This window comes from Tamandua tetradactyla, chromosome 10 (assembly GCF_023851605.1).
Source record: "Tamandua tetradactyla isolate mTamTet1 chromosome 10, mTamTet1.pri, whole genome shotgun sequence".
NCBI classification, from domain to species: Eukaryota; Metazoa; Chordata; class Mammalia; order Pilosa; family Myrmecophagidae; genus Tamandua; species Tamandua tetradactyla.
Genome location: NC_135336.1, coordinates 95,311,672 through 95,332,387, shown reverse-complemented (window position 1 = coordinate 95,332,387; position 20,716 = coordinate 95,311,672). Strand labels below are relative to the sequence as shown.

Below are 20,716 nucleotides of genomic sequence, written 5' to 3'. Positions count from 1 at the left end.
GACTATATCAGCGAACGCATCCCATTTAGGAATCCACTTCATATTGCTGCCCTTTCTCCATGAAATTTCCAGGGAATTGACAGCCCATAGAGGGCCCCGCACAGGTGGGCTTCCCTTTGAGAGGTCCCTGGCCATTTTGCTGCTGCCTTTAAAAGGCATTTCCTCTGGTTTCCTCATTGAGGAAGCATTCATTTAGGATCCACTTTAACTGTGTTTTTCTCAAAGAAGATGTAAAGCAAATTTCCTGTTTATTTTTTTTAGCTTAGAGGAATCTCTGCTTTTACCTGGAGATTTAAGACCATCATTAAGAATTTATGGGCAGCACAAACGGCATAAGTCTCCCTCCCCCGCCCCCATCTTCACCCCCACCCTCACCCCCACCTGATCCGGGAAACTCACATCCAGTGAGTGGAAGAGTTGGCCAGCACCTTTCAGGGAGGTGTACGGTTCTAATTGAGTCACCTTGTGCAAACAAAGGAGCCTTTCCTTGACTCAAAGGTAACGCCCAGGAGTATGGACTGGTTTGAGCATTATTGGGTTATCTGTGCTTATCAAGCAAGGCAAGGTGGGATGGGCCTTTTGAAGGTGGAAATGCTCCAGTTTGCTCAAGGCATTATTTGGGGTTCTAAGGGATGTTTTTCCTTCACTCTATTTGAAACCATTGTATGGGGTATAGTCAGTATCTTCTTTCTATCTATCGATAATTAATCAGGAGCTGGACTAAACTCGTATCAGAATGAGGCTTCGTCTGCCTCTTTAAGTGGCGTGTCTCTGGTACCGCTACTATTGGGCTGCTACAGATTTTCTGCCTGCCTTTGTCATACCATTTGCAACCATTGTGCAGGTTAGATTCGTTATCTTGTCTATCAGATAAAGTACCCATTTCCCTGAGGATCTTGCTCAAGCGTTCCCCCCAGAGGAAGTTTGGACATTTTTGGCTGCTAGGACTTGGGTGGCGGGGTCTAGTGGGTGGAGATGCTTCTAAACATCCTCCAAAGCACAGGGCAGTCCCTCACCCCCCAGCAAAGAATTATGTGATCCAGAATATCAACAGTGCGAAGCGTGAAGAACTCCGACCTCACGCCACACTCACACTGTTGTTATGTGCCTCCTGGACCCCGCTTTCTGCCTCCCTATACAATTCATTAAAAGCTTGGATTGAAAAGTTCACATGGATTAAAAATTAGAATGAGAGAGCACCAGTGAATATTAAAGGATTTTTTACAATGAAGATATACCAGTGCTCTGTTTGCACAGAGCTGATCCATCTTGCAGTTCTGTCCTCCCTGCTGGACGACGCGAGCAGAACAGGGAGGGGAGGCTGGGTGGAATGTCCACGCAGCTCAGGATACTGCCTGTCACACACACGCAGGGCCACAGGTGCTAGTCAGAAGCCACAAAAGCACACAGCTGGCCTCTTGATCCTCACTGCCCTTTCCTGAACGCTTCCGTCCAGGGCCTACGAGGCCCCCGTGCCCTGGTTCGGGCGGTTCTGACCCATCGATTGAGGAATGTGTGTGGTTGAGGATGATGTCCACTCGAGTTCCACAGTGCTCAAAGCAGAGTGCTGGAATGCAGCGTGGACAGACACCTTTGACACCAAAAGGGCTTGGTTTGCATGCCTGACATGAAAATCAAGGTGACTCATGGTAAAAGAGGAGCTGGTTCTGAGGGTCAGCTTGCCAGGCCAACTCTGAAGACAGTGCTGGTTTGCAGAGCTGCTGCAGGCAGACAGCTGGCCATGTTCTTCCGGAACTTTCTTCTGCCTGCACCAACATGTTGGTTCTGCTGTCACCTGTCTTCCATAACGGAGATTCAGAGAACAATGGCTTTTTTTATATGTACAGTTTTTTCATTAGAAAAGTTGTAGGTTTACAGAAAAGTCATGTCCCATATAGAGAGTTTCCATATACCCCCCATTAGTAATATTTAAATTAGTGTAGTACATTTGTTACAATTGATGAAATAATATTATGATTGTACTATTAAATATGGTCCATAGTTTACACTAGTGTTCACTATTTGTGTTGTACAGTCCTATGCTTTTATTTAAATTTTTATGCTAGTGACGTATATACAACCTAAAATTTCTACTTTAATCACATTCAAATATATAATTCAGTGCTGTTAATTATGTTCACAGTGTTGTGCAACCATCACCACCATCCACTACCAAAATATTTCCATCCACCCAGACAGAAACTATACCAATTAGACATTAGCTCCTAATTCCCTGCTCCCGCCCCATCCCCTAGTAATCTGTATTCTAGTCTCTGACTCTATGCCAAGAATTTTGTGTCAGTGAGATCATACATTATTTGTCCTTTTGCATCTGGCTTATTTCAGTCAACATGATGTCTTCAGGTCCATCCACATAATATCATGTATCAGGACTTCATTCCTTTTTATAGCTGAATAATGTTCCGTAGTATGTATATTCCACATTTTGTTCATCCATTCATTGGTTGAGGGACGCTTGGCTTCCATCTGTTGGAAATTATGAATGACACCGCTATGAATATCAGTTGCAAATATCTGTTTGAGACCCTGCTTTCAATTCTTTGGGGTTTATATCTAGTAAAAAGATTTCAGAGTCTAATGGTCATTCTATTCTTAATTTTCTGAAGAATTGCCAAACTATCTTCCATGGTGGCTGCACTATTTTAAATTCCCACAAACAATGAATAAGTGTTCCTATTTCTCCACATCTTCTCCAACACTTGTTATTTTCCTTTTTCTTTTCTTTTCTTTTTTTTTTTTAACAATAGCTGTTCTAGTGGGTCTGAACTGGCATCTCATGGTGGCTTTGATTTACATTTCCACAATGATTAATGATGACCTTTTTATCAAGTCTGAAAAAGCCTCCTCTAGGCATTCTCACCCCATCTAGAGAGTGTCTCCTGCAGGATGGAATTCTTGAGTAATTTTTGCTGTGGCTCCTTTCTCTGGTTTTTGTTTGTGGGTTTGTTGCTTGCTCTCCATGGAGACCCTCAAACCCTAACTTTCCTACCCCGAAAATACATGTTTCCTTGAAGCTCCCCACAGGAAAGCAGCGGTTTGCAGATTCGGCATGGAGATCTGTTGTGTGTCAAATAATGTGTGACATGTGAGAGTTGACACTCCAAGTGGGAGTGGATGGGCGATGTCTCAGCTGGAAACCCACAGAGGGACCTATGGACCCCACATCCTGCCCACAGAGTTTGCTGGCGAGTGAAATTTGCTAGGAAAAAAGCTCTGGAAAGCCATGGTATGCAAGGGTACCCTGCAGTGGTGACAGAGACTCAAGTACCCTGGGACACCTCCTCCAGATGGAAAAGAAATGAAGATATGCCCGTAAGCCCCCAGGTGGTGGCCTACCAGGAATTTTAGAAAGACATAAGATCCAGCCCTAAACTAGAAAAGTGTGGTATTTTCAGTCTAGAACAGTGTCCGGCATATTGTAAGCACTTATTAAATACTTGCAAATAGATGACTGCTTCAGGATGGGCTTTTATGCTAGGCTCTAGAGCCCAGTGGTCCGGACTGAGAACTTACTGGGTTCTCCACTGAGACCACTGTGTCTCAGCCTTGGCACTGTTGACGTTTCGGCTGGTGAATTCTTGGCTGTGCACTGCAAGGCATTGCAAGGCATCCCTGGCCTCTACCCACTAGATGACAGTAGCATCCCCTCCTCCTGGTTGTGACAACCAGAAAGGTCTGCAGACATTGCCAGATGTCCCCTAGAGGGCAAAATTGTCCTGGTTGAGAACCACAGGCTAAGGGCTGTGTGTCCTTGGGAAAGTTACTTGACCTATCTGAGCCCAGTCCTGTCTTTGCTATTGAAGGGAGTGAGTTCAGTGAGGATTATCTGGTACGGGTTATTACTTCACGTGAGCCTCATGGTGCATTCTGTGGGAGGGAGACTAACTGCAGAATAGCTGATGGAAACTCGGTGAGCTGGTGAACAATAACAACCCACAGCAACAACCCCTGAAGCCTGCTTTCCAACCAGCTGTAAGTCTGTCTAAATGGATGCACATCAACCCTTAGCCCCATAGCGTACCGAGGTCATGAAAGGGTTATTCGCCGTAGCAGGCACTGAGATTTCAGATTAGCAATGGAAGAGACGAAATTAAATATGTACTGTAATTTGAAGCACTGTTTTTCATGGGAAAAGAAGTTCTCCCAACACAGTCCCTCCAACTCCTTTGTCCAAACATTAATAGCATACAAATATTTATGATTCATACATGCCCCTTTCAATTCCCGATCGTATTTTAACAATAAACACTGCGTTTTCACAATAAAGCAGAATAATCCCTTTGTACTGTCGTCGGGCTACACGGCTGGCACTCGCAGCGTCACATTCTTCCCGAGCGGTAATCACTGCCTCCACCCAAGCTGAGAAGAATTTTACGGTAGTGCCACGGCAGCTTGCCTCAGACTGCAGCAGGGACATTTTGGCTGTTCCACTGGAAACCATTCTTAAGGCTGTACTGCAGTGTTTTCATAAGCCGCAGGTGAACATCTAAGCAATTGTTCAATCTCTCTCTCTTTCTCTCTGCCTCTCTTTTTTTTTGCCATGTATAAAGCGAGATTTGTTTAATCCGGCAGTTCTTTGGAGAGGATTGCTGTCGTGTGTTTTCCCCTGATCCATGAGTCCTAGGTTATACCAGAAGTAACATGCCCCATGTGCTATCTCTCTGGTCCTGAGTAGCCACATGGAAGCACAGGCGTCTGTTTATGGCGTGGTATAGCATGAGTGCCTGAGAACTCTGGCCTTGATCTCCATCTCTGTACAATGGGTATAATAACTGTGCATTTCATGTCCACCTCCCAAGTCGGTAGGATGATGGAAACGAGATGATGTGTTTGTAACAAGGCTTAGGAAGTAGTCCAAAGCCAACAGCCCACCTTGGATTGTTCTTCCTTCTACAGCTAGAGGAGGAGAGAGGGCCAGCAGAAGAAAGCTCAAGTCTCACTGGACCAGAAAGTTAGGAATGGCAGCATTTTATACGATCCACTCCTCGGTGGCAAGAAATGTGTATGCCTTCCTCTTGCTAAGAACCTAGTAAAAGAAGCGTGACTCAGCCTCAGCAGGAGTGTTATAAATATTCATAAACAAATGCATTAATAGCAGTAATGACGACTACAAGCTTTCGCTGGGCACCAGCCCTGCTGTGGAGGGTGTGTGCTTTGCTTTAAGTCGGTGAGTCTGTCTTAGGCCTTGGACCCTTTCGGATCAGGGAAGGACGGTATAGATCACTCTTTTATTGGAACTGGGGTTCTATTCAGAGATCATTTAATGAGGACATTTCATCATTCATTCATTCATTCATTCATTCATCCATCAGAGACATACTGTGCATCAGACACTGGGCCAGCATCAGAGATAAAAAAATGAAGTCACAGCTTTGGGGAGCAAGAGAGAGGGAATATAAAAGAGCCAGTGCCACAGTTCCAAGCTGTCCGTGTCATCTAAAGGACAGGAGTAGTGGGAGTCAATGAGAATGGGGGCATAATTATTACAGGGGGCAATAGACAATTGCCTCCATGGAGACATGCAAGGTGATAAGGAGTTATCCAGGTGAAGCATCCAAGAGGCTGCTCCAAGCAAAGGAAACAGAAGCCGGGAGGCATACCAGGCCTGCTGAGTTGCTGAGAAAGGCCCCTGTGTCGGGAAGGGGTAGGCCTTGGGCTGGGATGAAGTGGGAGAGCCAGTGAAGAGCCTTGAAATCTGTGTTGGGGATTTGGTCCAATCCTGAGTGAAATGTATCCTCTCCAACAGGTTTTAAGCACCTGATGTGACCAGATATAAATTCTAGAAAGAAACTTGGGTTGTGGGTTGAAGAATGGGAAGGAAGTTTAGGGGCCCTTGGGGGACGTAGACGCCAGTTCAGAGATGGAAAACTCCTGTTTCTCCTTCCAGACAGCCTGAGATATGTGTGGATCCAGTTGGTAAACACCCCATCTACTCAATGTCGTTGTCCTCAGCAGTCGCTGCCCACCAGGCCCTCCCCATTACATACCCCAGCTTTGCCGCAAGCTTCCTTCTTTCCTCTCAACCTCCACACCCACCTGCCCTTCCTCCCACCTTCAGCAGCTTCTATGGGAGCCAGAAAGCTGGGGAGAGGAACTGAGAGCTGGAGGCTGCCTTCCGCGGGGCGTCTCTGCTGTGTCGCCAAGTGGCATAGGACTGCACGTTTGAAGCAGTAGGAGACACACCCAGACAAGGTCAGGGCTAGGACCAGGCCAGCCCTGGATGGTCACTTTGGCCACCTACCCTGCATAACCCCTGCCGCAAGCATACAGCCCGATGGGTGGGGCCTGGGGACTTTGGGTGAGCCAACCAAAGGGGTCTCCTGGACAGAAAAACAGTGAACAGCAGGACATGGCCTTGAGCTAAGGAGAGCTGTGAACTTGGAGTCTTTCGGTTTAAAGGATCAAAACTTGGTTCCTCAACTGAGATACTTGGAAACTAAGATACAGAAGAAAACGGAAGGTCAGAAAGGAACCGTGAAATGTAGGGAAAGAAAACACAGATCCACTTGCACATACCATAGTGCTTCGGGGGTTAGGTAAATATTCCTCATGAAGAAAAAGGCTTGCATCCATTCCTTTTGTGAACCTGAACTGTCCCCCTACCTGCGGTTGAGAAGCATAAACACGGCACACCCATGCCTAGCAAAAGGCAGCCCTGCATTTGAAGTGAAATTAGATATCATAAAGAACCAGTGAGAAACTGAAAGTTTGCAAACGAATGCATCAATCCATCTATCTAGCATTTTTTATCGCCTTGGAACCAAGGATTTACAAAGATGAAGACAACATCATCCCTGCCCTTAAACAACTCAACTTTCTAGACCGTCCTCAGAGAAAACACTTTTCATCTCTTTGGCTTCCGCTAAGTAAAACAGTTGTTTTGCACAAAACCCACCATTCTGAACACCTGCTGTTTCTGGAAATGTGAGTTCTGTATTTCGATCATCTTAATTTCAAGCTGACTTTTTGGGGCTACCTTTGCACCAAAGAGATTGGGTTCCTGCTCTCAATTTTGCCTTGTATGGATGCAGATGTGATTGGATCAAAGGATCTGCAAAACCACAGGCACAGGTATACATACACAGACCTTTCAACTTCAATTCAATTTAGAGAAATCAGGAAATTTTGCAAAAGTTCAAGGAACCATACCCTCCTTAGAAATCCCCAGATAAATTCATTGTCCCGTTCCACTGTCAAAACTAGCTGTAAGTGCTAGGGTAAGGAAATGAAAATGGAGCAAAACACAAATTTGGGATGTTAGGTTGGTTGTTCTAGCAAAAAAGTGAAAAAGAAAAATATAAAACCACCTTGTGAAAAATACCCCAAATACAGATTCTTCCCTTTCTACCCTGACATCTGAGAATACATTCCTTTGAATACTTAGTTATTCATGATCAAAATTAAGATTGGCACAGTCTATAGAAAAAGAAAAAATGTTCTTTCAGCATTTCAAGATCTTTTGGGATGGCCTGACTTTCAAAAGAGCAAAACTTGAGCCTTTCGCTGACTTTTTCAGTTTTAAAAAGCTGCCGTCTTTTATTTTGGGTTTCCTCACTCGCTGTCGTGAGTGTGTAAAGCTCAGAGGCACAGTTGGTGCTGCCGCAGAGCTGCCCGGTGGTGAGAGGCGTCAAGGTTGCTTTAGCTGCAGAGTGTGACCGTCTGGCGGATGGAGCCTCCGTGCGTGCAACCTCCGGCTGCGTGACAAAGGGCAAGTTTCACATCCCACTGAAACTGCCCCAAAAAGGAGAAGATGACTCACAGATCCAAACCTGCACTAAGAAGAGTGAACAGAGAGAGAGCTTGGTGGCTGAAGGGCCAGTGCAGGGGAATGGCTGCAAAGCATCATGCCTCGGAGCCGTAATCATCTCAGAATGAGAAGGTCATGCCTTGGCGTAGAGGGACACCGTGACACCGATGGATGTGAGCGTCTTGGATGTGAGTGTCTGAGGACCATATCCCACTCCTGGGCACAAAAGGACTCCGGAATCGTCCACCTCCTTGTATCCCTCTCCCCACCCTCAGCCCTTTTGTAAGCAGTGTTCACACTTGCAAAACTCCTGGGGCTTAGCCACTGCCCGGACGGGGCCAGGGAGGGCAGCGTCCGGCCTTGGTTCTATCAGTCTGCAGTCGGCTGTCAGAGTTCCCCAGCGCGGCGCCTGGCATCCTCAAGACAGGAATAAAGCAGTGGCCTGGGACCTCGGAGCCGCCTTGCCTTGGGACTGTGTGTCACGGTGACAAGTGTCCGGGAAGGCTTGCACCCCGTGACCTTCTTCCAAACTAAATAAAGCACTTAGTATTTTGCCCTGGCATTTGGATCAGCAAACTGGCGTCTGGGGAGGGGCTGGTGGTGGGAGGGGATGGCACGTGCTCGGGTGGGGAGCATTTGGCCTGGCTTGTTTACGTAGAGCATTGGCCGGCCACAGCTGTGCCTTAGGAAGGTCGCCAGCTGGTGGGGTGGGAGTGAGCTGCTGGTGAAGCTTGGAGATCCCTAATGGACCTTCCGGGCCCCATTGCACTGTCCCGCCTGCTACCCTCCACCATCCTTCTTCCTCAATTTGCTGGAATTCTCAGGGATGAGGGGTGCACCTGGAGGTGTGCACACGTCACACCTCCAATGCCCACAGCTGCCCCATGCCCAGCTCCTCCTCACAGAACCTCCCAGAGCCCTGGGTCTTGGCAGAATCTCACTTATCATGTCTTTGATGATAGCTAAACTAACATTTCCTGAATTCCTGCTTGATGCCCGGCTTTGATACGTTATTTCACGGAACCTCATCACAATACTGTGATTTGGAAGGGCTGTGATGATACTTGTTTTACAGATAGCTAAGCTCAGGCCCCAGAGAGGTTAAGTAACCAGCCTATGGTCACACAGCTAGCAGGTAGCAGAGCTGGGATTTAAATGCAGGCAGTCTGAGTCACCCTGTGTATGTCCATGTCCTGCTTCCGAAAAGAAGCCAAACAATCCCTCCCTCCCCTGTTGATTCCCCCACTTTTTTGTTCATTGCCTCTAACTAGTGCTTCTCCTGGAGTGCAATCACTGGCCAGAAATGATGCTGCCATCTCAGTCAGTTTTCTGTGAGCAGCAGAAGGAGGGGCTCTGTGGTTCCCCCTCTTTCCCATTGCTAATCCCCTTGGGGGCCCCTGTGGCTTGCCCACTGGGGCAGAAAGCTGCAGCCTTTTAACAGCCTGGGGTCATGGGTGCACCGTGACAAGGCCCCTGCCTGACCCTTGGGGCCCAAGCTGGTGCTTCAGGGAGGCTTTGAGCCTCTCCAGCCAGGGACTGGCTTCAGGCCACACACGCTGAAGGTGGACTTTCCCTCAGGTAGCTCAGTCCCCCACTCCTGCATTGGATCCAGAGAACCAGGGTTTTTCCAGGGGGTGGTGGTGGTAGTGGTTGTTTTTATTTGGAAAGTGCTTTATTCAATAGCTTCCTTTGCATATTCACAATGCAATTAGCATATTAAAAGTTCCTGAGATTTTTGCCACGTGCCCCCCCACCTCTTTTTTATTTTTTTTGTGCATGGTCAGGAAATCAAACTTGGGTCTCCCGCATGGAAGGTAAGCATTTGACCACTGAACCACCCTAGACCCCCCCCAGCACATACATATATATATATATATATTTTTTTTTTTTTTCCGCATGGGCAGCCACCAGAAATCGAACCCGGGTCTCCAGCATGGCAAGCGAGAACTCTGCTTGCTGAGCCACCGTGGCCTGCCCGCCCCCCCCATGCTTTTTTAAAGCTGTTTTACTCACACATGATACAATCCATCCAATGTGCACAGTCAGCGGGTTTCAGCATAATCAGAGTTGTGCTTTCACCACCACAGTTTTAGAGGGGTGGCTGTTTTCTATCCGCCCTGCCCCCTCTGCTCTCTCTGACGCCTTCCTAATCTGGCAACAGCTTCCTGAGAAAAACACTTGAGAGCCCTTCGCTCTCCACTCCCCTCACACTTAAAATACCAGGCCCACAGGTCATTTTAATGAGGGAATTTAGGTAATGATGCGTGTGCTCCGGGGTGCAGCCCCCATCTCTGCAGGTGCCCGGCGGGGATGGGACAGGACCAGGACGGGAACAGTGGAGCAGGAATGTCCGTCACACGTCACACGTGCACGCTGGAAACTGTTGGGGACGGTGCTAGGAATGGGTGAAAGAACGCGAAGGAAGTGGAGGGCAGAGTTTTCACGTAGAGGAAAAACATCCCATACCCCTGTAAGAAAAAGGTCATCCCTCTTCCCGTGAGGTAATAGCAGACGGGAAGGTGAGAGCAGGCGTCTGTGGGCTCACAGCCGTAAACGGGCGTGCACTCTGCGGGCAGCCACCAGAATATCTCCACCTTCAGGGGCCACCTGACTGTGACAGAGTCACCCAACCTCACAACTTCTGCTAGAGGGAAACTTCTCGAGTCCACCCCTAAAACAGGTATAAGATAATAGAACTATTAATTATGAGCAACAATTTCCACAAATATCCACTTCGGCTGAATTTAATTCCGATTAAATGGGCTTGTCCATGGTTAGACAGGGCATTCTCATTAAGCGCTCAACTGCCAGGAGCCCAAATCCATTTCAGTATGAAACTGCTTTTGACCTGTAAAACCCACTTCTACGGTTAACTGCCGAGTAACAGTTTCTGCACATTAGAGCCACTGGAAGTATTTCCTCTTTCGTGGGCAGTTATAGAGCGTGAATAAAGTACCACGAGTCAGGATTCCTGTTGCTGGTTCCTTTGAATTTACAGGTGAGGATTTATGACCTTGGTGACAAGGATGCAAAGAACAGTGAGCATAAAACTGGGAGATTAGGTTCCACTGTGAATATGGGCTGTGTGACTTTGGGCAAATTACTTAACCTCTCTGAACCTTGGTTTTGCCTTGTATTAATTGAGGACAATCTATCGATCTTATTCATTTCATGAGCTTGTTCGGAGGATCAAATGTAATAATGTACGGGAAGGAGCTTGAAAAAAATTGTAAGTTCTGCACAGCCTAAAATGCTGATAATTATAACACAGCTGTTCTTTGTTGCTGCTTAGGAAGTCATGGAAAAGATGGTTATAGGAGGGCAGTCACAGAAGGACTGTTTCAGGGGTAAAATGCATGGCAGCCTGTAAGAGCCGTTGTCACTTGGAGTGTCCCTAATGGAACTCTGATGATGTTTGGTGCTTTTATGGAATCTCCAAAACGCTGAAGCTGTGGGCAACTAAGGGATATACACAAAGGCACACACACAGCTACACAGAAAGATGGGTATCCCTGTGTGGCTGCATGCTGAGAAGGTAAAATCAGAGTTGGAAGTGTCATGTATGCATGCTGCCACACCCCCTCATTTTGCAGATCAGAAAGTGGGAAGGGGGGAGTCATTTGTATAGAGACCCCAGTCTTCTAACCTTCTCAGGAGGAACACCTCTCTTTCTCACATAGACACATACACTCCTAAACCTGCTCAGTGACAGGTGCAGTGTCATTATCCAGTTGCCTCTGCCTTCAAGGTGCTTTTACATTTTTCACTTCCGTCCCCCTTCTCCCTGGAAGCCCCTCCCACCCCTCTCCTTTTCCCACCTTCCTGTGAGGGGCACCTGGGGGTTCTAGAATCCAGTCCCTGCCCTCGGGGAGATTGGAATTCTCTCCACACACATAAACCCCATTCAACCCATCCTCATGATCAATACAAGGCGAAGAATGGTTCAGGGGGCAGCCCCAAACAGCAAACAGGGACACAAGCAAGCTGGAGAAAGGCTGCCTAGAGGATGAGTGAGGGTGTGAGGTTGGGAGGTGGGAGACTCAGTCTGGGGGCTGGCCACATGGCTGCAGGGAGAAAGAACCCAAGGAAGGAACTGCGTGGCTTGTGAGTGGAACTCAGAGGAGAGGAGTCGGGCAGGGGAAGCGAGAAGATCCAGCAGCTGGCTCTCATCTTGATGAGATTGATAGTAACCCCTGCAGGCTCTGCACAGAGGAAGGGCACAGTGACAGCCACGCTTGTGGGACCATTGGCTGGCCAGGAGTGGACTCAGTGCACGAGGTTGTTCCCATGGCTCGGCTACCTTTGCTCCTGGGACCAGGTCTTTGAAAACCAGAGGCTTAACTGAGAGGTGGGCAGTGACCTGAGGGCTGGCTCCTCCTCCGGCCCCCACCTCACCCGGCCTGGCTGAGGTCCTTTCTGCCCAGCCCTCTACTTCACCTAGATGATAGGGGAGAAAAACAATCTGGAGTATCATCCGGCAACATTGGAAGGATGTCCCCCAAATGGGAAATCCCTATAGCCCAAAAGTGCCTCTAGATTGCAGGAGAACGGGCCAGCTGTCAGGGGACAATGAACTTGGGCACAGGGCGTTCCGGGCTCCTCTGGGGCTGTTCCCGGGTACCACACCACCCCCTGGAGAGTGTCCTCACCTTGCCTGTTGGACAGGTCAGCCGTGACTTTGGTTACACCCGGGAAAGCAGCGATCATCTGTTCTGTTTATCAGAGACCTTCCCGTAGACAGAATGCAGTGCCTCAGGGACCGCTTTTTGGAGGTTTTTCATGGTTAGGAATCACTGGCTGGCCAGGGCCAACGGTTATATTTTCATTGAGCATTTTCCTGTGGCTTTCATTGGTATTAAAGCATGTATGACAATCAAAAACACTTTGCCCCAACTTTGGAGGAGGAAGGTCATTTATTTGATTTTTTAAAATCATTTTTGGAGCAGATAGGGGAATGAATGGGCATGTTTTGTCTTATTTTCATTTCTTTTGCTCTCATTTCATGCTACACAATTAAGAAGAGAAACTATTCATTAAAGAAATACTATCTTGATGTAGGATTCCTTGTGCATCCTACTCAGACAAACCTCAGGATCTTGGTATAGTGAGAAAAACAGAAGAGAAAATTTTTTAAAATGTGAACTCAAAGCGCACACGCACATACACACACACACACACACACACACACACACACACACTGTGCCAGATATAGTTTTAATACTTTTACTCCTGTAAACTCATTTAATCTCCCACTCAACTCTATAAAGTGGGTAAAATTAAATGTACCCATCTTCCAGGTAAAACTGCTGAGGGCACAGAGAGATCCAATGATTTGTCAAAGGTCAGATGGCTACAGGTGATGTAACTGTAACTCAGACCTGGAGTCCACCCTCTTAAGCACTTGGCCAAGAAGATGCCTTCAATAAAGAAGTGCTCACCTTTCATACGTATATAAATTATTTAGATGGAAATCCATGTCTGTATTTGTCTTAATAGTACTTATTTATTGTCAGCCTGTCTAATATACATCCTTATGCCCATTTATTGACTATAAATAATGTTCTGGCCAATCTCATGAGTACCTCTAGCCACCTGTGGCATTTAAAAATAATATTTAAAATTATTATCCCACAATTAGTATTTTAAAAATTGAAAGGAGAATTCTAATTTAAGCTATCCTCTAATTTAGGAATTCTATCTTTCCTAATCCTTGGAATTACAAAGCTAGAGGGGAATGATGATGGATATGGTTTGTTTTTCTTACTCCTTTTTGCCCCGAGTTTAAAAAAGGAGGTGGGCTGGGGAGGTGGGGAAGAAAGCTGCCAATCTGACCCTTTGGTCCCCTGGACTCTTGAAAGAAAAGAAATTCTAATCTTTCTCAAATTCATGCCATTTATTAATGATTAACCTAAGGCCGCATGATTATATGAGATGTTATACCCAGACAAAGACGGAAAGCATCATTACAGTATTTAAGCCAAGCCGAACTCCAGGGGGCTCCGGAAAAATCAGTAATTTGGGTTGAAGTCACTGTCATCTCTCCAGGTTGAGGATAAGTTAATCATTAATTAATGATCAGTCACCAACCAGAGAGATTCAGCCCATCACTTCATTCTTTCTTGTCCTCTTTTGTTTTCTCACAGGGAAAAGCTTCACTCTGACCATCACCGTTTTCACAAACCCACCACAAGTTGCCACCTACCACAGAGCCATCAAAATCACAGTGGATGGGCCCCGGGAACCTCGAAGTAAGTGAACCCCCCCTTGGGGCCATTACACCTTCTAGGACAATACACTCAGGGATGGTGTCTCAGAATCTTGGGGCTCAACAAAAATCTCCTCAGATGTGGCTAAAATCTCAGCTTATGGGATGTCAGGCCTCTGGGAGGGGGATGGGAAGAATTTCATTGTCCATACTCTCACTCCTCAAATGTTGCCTCTAAACATTGGGCTTTTTCAAAGCATACTCTTAGAGGACAGAAGAAAATCAGGCTGACTCAGTGCATATTAGAACAATTGTAGAACTATGTGAAACTCTGGACCAGTCCCTCAAATACAGAGTGAAGTTCAACAGGACCAAAAGCAAAACAATGGATGAAAGAAGACTGGCCAGGCACAGGGATGGTCCAAGAAAAGAGCCTGAGGGTCAGAGTGGACCATAAGTCCACTGCTGACCATCTGTGCTGGCCTTTTTATTAATTTGTTAAGGCTCAAGATGGACACTATGGAGAATGACTCTTTTCTTTCTATGGCACAGATCAAAATATTACTACAGGATTATTTTAAATAGAGGCTGGGAGGGTAGGAGAGTGCCAGGGGACAAACCAGGAAATATAGAAAGATGGTGCCTAAAAAATAACTCCTGTGAGGAAAGCTTTTCAAAAAGGAGTGGGGTTGTTTAGTCTGCAGAAAAGATGTCTTCACGGTGACTTAAGGACTATCTTTGAGTAAACACAAGAGTAACACTCTTTTCCAGAACCACGCCCTTCACCAGGATCTGAGGCTGGGTTACACTTCCAGGTCTGGGTAGCTGCCTGGAGCCCCCGCCCAGTGTCTGCATGCCTCCAAACCATATCAGTCTCTGGTGGAAAATTACATTCTCTCTTCTCGGGGGCAAAGGTTATTGAAAAACAGGGTGTTGCATTCTCACTACTGGCTGCCACTGTGGGGAGGGCAGGAACAGGTCATAATAGGCAGAGGTTAAGAATCTGGGCTGTGGGGTTCAGCAAGTGGAGCTCTGGTTCAGGCATGGTAGGTCTTAAGCAAGTTTTAGAGCTTCTCGAAACCTCGGTGTTCTCATCTGGAAAATGGGGAGAATAGTGAGAGCTGCTTGATAAGATTAAATGAAATAACACTTTGTGTCTCGTGCAGAGAATAAGCTCAGGAAACATGAGCAGTCCCCAATAGAGAGCCCTGGCTACTGCTCCTGGGAGTCCATCCTTCTTGGGGCAATTTCTTTTGGGGCTCTAGGGCAGACCCCTGGGATCTCCCCCAGCTTTCTAACAGCCTCTCAAGCCCTGACAACATCTCACTTACCTCCTGGAACCAACTCCAGGTGCTGACTCATCGTTCCCTGTGACCCACAATTGGGACATGCTGTCTCATTAATGGGTGCCTCTATGGTTCCCATTTGCCATGCTCAGGGACTGCCTGCAGTTCTGACCTCATATGCCATCCCATCCCATACCCCTCCCATACCCCTCAAGGGTCCTCTCCGTGTTTTCTTCTTTGGCTGTTCCAAGACTCTGGAAACTCTGGGATTTGTAACACCCCCGGATTCCTCTTTATATGTGTTAAGCCTACCATAGGCCTGGAACCACAGATTGGAAGGAAACAGGGAACAGCTATGAATAGTTTGTAGGTTTCCTAAAGTCTAATCATGCTTCTGCATTAAACATAATGCAAGACGGAGCGGCCCATTGCATTCCACAGAGGACCAAACAAGAAGAAGCAAACTTAAATTTAAATGATTGCCAGGGGCAAGGTTGGGAGTGAGGGGGCAGTTCTTAGCTGTCAGGAAGTTGATTTTGAGGGTAATCAAATTTAGAAAAAGACTCACTCAGTAGACTGCGGAACCTCTGTCTTTACAAACTGAAGTCATGCTGTGTCTTAGACAGTTCAAATGCTGACCTGCCTATAGGAAGATGTTTCAACCAGGTGACCACTCCAAATACCTTCTTCTTCTGTTAATCTCTTGTGTATAAAAAAAAAGGACTTTTTTTGCCCCACTCCTGGCATTTCCGGTCTAATTCAAAGATCTAACAAGGTGGTTGAGCTTCAGATTACAAATGGTAGTTGCCTTGACTTTGAAGAATTGGCAGTCAGAGGGGGAAAAGATTCTAAGGCCCTGCCTGTACATACAATTTACTCCGCCTTATGCTGCTTTATAACTTAAGAAAACAGTCATTGTTGAAAAGAGCCCTTTGAATAAACAGAAGGATTTGCTTCAAAGAGGCACCCATTTTCCAGGAGTCGTTCCTACAAAATGAAATTTGAGGGCTAGGGAAAAATGAATGGGTGGTAATAAGCTTATGTACAATATGAAGAGATCTTAGAGCCCCAGGTAGAGGGTCCCATGTTTCATAAGGGACAGCTAGAAAACAAGGCAAATGTTCATACACTTCCACAGCGGCTTGGCTAATGATGATTTCAATGGAGCAAAAATGGTGAATCATCACTGCTAATTTTAGCAGGCCATTTTCTTATTATTCTGAATATCTTGATTCAAGGTGAGAACTTTGTCCCTTTGGTTATGCTTTGCTCATGACCTCTGTAACAGATTTATGAGAACTAAATTCCCTTCCATCAATATGGTGCCATGAATTCTAGCTACTATTGGAAAAATGGCCCTGGGGTTGTCAAGTGACATTATCTTGAGAAGTTTTCTTACTTCATGAAATCGAAGGGCCTGAGAGAGGCTTCAGGCCTATTGCCTGGTAGGTAAGGAAAGACAACCCCAGGAGAAACGCAATGATTTGCCTAGATTTAAAAGAACTAGCTGGTGATAAAGCCAGAAATAGAATGAAAAGCTCCTGATACTCAATCCTATACTCTTCTCCATCCATCTGTCCATCCATCTTTCCATCCATACCATACTGTCTATTTATCATCTGCTGTAGACTCTCTGACCTGGACTCGGTTTCCTCATGTGTGAAATGAGGAATTGGCTTGTATACTTGTTCACTTTGGTTCTAGCTCTAAGATTGTATAGAAAAGGCAAATGGAGCCTTCAATTTGAAGCATCTATGCAAAAGAAAAAAATTTAAAAAACAGAGAAAAGCTTAACTCATTCAACCTGCTGATTGAGTAAAAACAGTGACACACACCACCAGTCTTTTGGTCAGGCTATAGGGTAACTCGATGTTTCCCAGCTACTTACAGGGTTTTGAGAGGTGAAGTTGTAGTAAAAAATGGATTCCAAAGAGAATGAAAATGTTTTCTGGTTTTGATGGTGGCTTGTTCTCTTATAGTAGCTGACCTATCACTCAATGAGTAAGAACTTCCTGGATTTTTCCCACATTCCCTTGACTTTTCTTCTGTCACAGGCTGGGATAGAAATTTATTAATTGTTGAAAAATTAGATTTCTTATGGGAAAAGAGCACCATCTGAAGGTATCCTGTTCCATGAGTGGCTTTCTGCAAGCACTACTGGGGGTCTGTCTTCAGGGACTAGGTAGAACATTTAAGAACTTCTTCACGTATTGGAAGATAGTCTTCTCTTTAAGCTTGAAAAATGCAGTGAAAGGGTTTTCAAGGAAAGAGTGTTGGAGCATTGCCTTTATTGATCTTTTTATATTCTGTGGCTTGATCGAAAAGCTCTAGCTTTAGTCCATGTGTCTGTAATTTAGTGTGACCATATGATAGTATGCTTTGCCATACCGCATCATTTTCTCTACAGATATTCACTAAATAATTTGAACTCGTGAATTAGTTCAGGGCCTTAGAGAACGGTACGTTGCTTCAGAGAAGTTAAGGGAAGTGAGCTGCTGTGTCCCTAACTGACCCACCTGGGGCCCTGCCCTGGTGGTATGGATTGAGAAGCTGGTCTGATGTTATAAGTCAGGTATCCAGTACACCTGGAGCACTGAGAAACTTAATTAAAATTACAAAAGATTATTAAAGCAAATATTGGCCATTTCTGGGGTGACTTCTGCCCTCGGGTTAGAGGAGTCCTTCACAGTAACTGATGTGTTTGAACTCTTGAGATTCACAATAACAGATAGTGAGGCTAAGCCAATAATTAAAGACTTTAGAACAGGCTTCTTTCTGGGGCACTAGCCTTCTTGCTGACAAATGTTTTGTTTGTTTAATTTTATAGACAGTTGAATTGTCTTATTTTATAGACATTGACCTTAAAATAGGTCAATGGGAGAACCTAACTCCTCATCACTCAATTGCTTTTTTAAGAACTTTAATATTTTGCTGCATGAACATAATTTTCTTCCATGATTGTGAATGTAAATAACAAATGTATAATATATGCAAAAGATGTAAGAGTATTATAGGGGGCAAGTACATGTTTCGAATAAAAAGCAGTAATGCATGAAAGGAACTTGTAAGATTATGGTGTCAGTGAACCTAAAAATATTGGAAATCATGGTTGTCTAGAAAAGTGTGGCTTGAGGGAGCGTCGTGTTTATGGATACCTCTCCCAATTCCTATCCCAACTGAGTGATACATGATTCTTTAAGAAATGTGATTTGCTCTTAATCATAAAAATACCTAATGAGGGCGGGCCATGGTGGTTCAGCAGGCAGAGTTCTTGCCTGCCATGCCAGAGACCCGGGTTCAATTCCTGATGCCTGCCCATGCAAAAAAAAATTTTTTTAAAAACCTGATCATAGCAACTAACACTTAGCTGATTTTTTAACACTGATTTTTTGCCCAACACTGTCAGAGTGCTTCCCATATATTAATTTATATCATCTTCACAAGAACAGATAAAGACATCGAGGTAAAAAAGAAATTAAGTACCTTGCCCAAGGTTATGGAATTAACAAGTCAGAATTTATAGAATCCACAAACTAGAGTCCAGAGACTGCTTTTAAGAATGACCCCAAACTGCCCTCGAGCTTCATTGTACTGAAGTTCTGTGTTGGTTTTTTTTTTTTAAGGAGGAGAGTTTTTCAATACAATTCTGGTTCAAATATGGTTTTCTTCAGGAAAGCAGAACCGTGGAGACTTGGCAGCTGTCATTTTTGTGCTGATGGGAAGGAATCAGCCTTTTTCCCTTGGGGAGGGGGTTGTTCAGCGAAGTCCTCCCCGGGGTAGTTCCCATAACTCAGCCGTGGTAGGTCACGGTCCCATGGGTTCACCAGGCCCCCCCCCAGTCTGCTTGGAGACCTGGCATCAGTGGGACTGAAGGAGGGTGACATCCAACATCGACCCGCCCCCACCCCATGGTGGCACGCAGTAAAGATCCAAAATGTGACAAAATTCTTGGGCAGGGGACAGGGTCGAGTCCCCCCTTTGGCACAGGGCTCCTCAGCGGGCACATGGACACAGTGCACAGTGTCCTTTTTTGCTTCCAGCCACTTGGTGGGAGGTGAGCTGGTTCTATGGATCTGTGATCTCAGGGTTGGAATTATCCGTTCCTGGGAACCGCTTCAGAACTATCTTCCAGAAAACAAATAGTGATTTACTTAATCCTTCTTCCTTGGATTCTTCAAATATCCAATTTGGATGTTAGTTCTTTCTAGATGAAATCCTGATCCACAAAGGAAAAAGGCAATAACTTCTCCGCTGCTTCCTCCCAAATTTAAAGTAGGAGAGATGCAGAGGGCCAAGGAGGAGCTCACTCAGATACGCCCCTCCCCCCCGGAAGCATTTCAGTGCTGAGCCTGGCCTTTGGCAGGGAAGGGGTCACTCTGGCACTGTAATTCTCACTATGCCAGGCTACCCAACTAAGACTTGGCAGAAGTAGTTTTTAAAGCATTAATAATAACCATGCCTAAATGTTTCCCATGAATTTAAAAATCCTTTTTTTTTTTTGGTTTGTTTTTTTTAAATATTTTTATTGAGAAGTCTCCACACACATACAGTCCAACCATGTTATACAATCAGCAATTCACAATATCATACGTGGTTGTATAGATTCTTCACCGGGATCATTTTTAGAACATTTGCATCACTCCAGAAAAAGAAATAAAAAAAAAACTCTCATGCATCCCAAGCCCCATACCCCTCCCTCTCAATGGCCACCAGTATTTTAATCACCCAATTTTTGCCCTTTCTCTCTCCCTATTATTTATTTTTAATCCCCCTTTTTTTTTTTTACTCATCTATCCATACCCTGGATAAAAGGAACATCAGACACAAGGCTTTCACAATCACACAGTCACATTGTACAAGCTATGTTGTTATACAGTCTTCTTCAAGAATCAAGGCTACTGGAACACAGCTCAACAGTTTCAGGTAGTTCCCTCCAGCCACTCCAATATACCATAAACTAAAAAGGGATATCTATATAATGCATAAGAATAACCTCTAGGATAACCTCTCAGCCACTGAGACTTTATTTTGTCTCTAAAATCCCTTTTGATGCTATTTTTAGTAGCACCAAACTAGACCAGGAAGAATTTTTATATGAATAAGGATTTCTCTGGCCCTCGAGTTTTCAATGGACTTCCTTCAGTCTCAGGGCAGACGGGAATGTGTAAAAGACCCTGGAGAGAGTGTGTGTCTGCCCGGTAATCCATAATAACCCATCCAATGCAGCTCTGCTGGAACCCAGCCCTATCTTAAACAGAAGCCACAAAGATTTGGAGAAGGTAGTTGTCTTGCTTCAGAGAGGGAAAAAAAAATGTCGCCTGGGAACGAGTGAGAAACCAAAGAAATGATCTGTTTGCCTTCTCAGTCTCATGTAGAGGAAATGAGGCAAAAGAAGAAATAAAACATAAATCATTACCCTGAATTCTTCTCTCCACCTGGGCCAATGCAAAACCATGT

General features: G+C 45.4%; 1 protein-coding gene across 2 annotated transcripts in view; it reads left to right on the top strand.

The window, feature by feature from the left end:
- Positions 1-20,716, top strand: part of RUNX1 (RUNX family transcription factor 1) — a 96,030-nt gene that overhangs the window by 14,515 nt on the left and 60,799 nt on the right. For both annotated transcript variants that reach the window (XM_077118910.1, XM_077118909.1), the window contains exon 3: positions 13,912-14,016. In XM_077118910.1, coding sequence (XP_076975025.1) covers positions 13,912-14,016 — 105 coding nt within the window. The remainder of the gene's footprint in view (positions 1-13,911; positions 14,017-20,716) is intronic.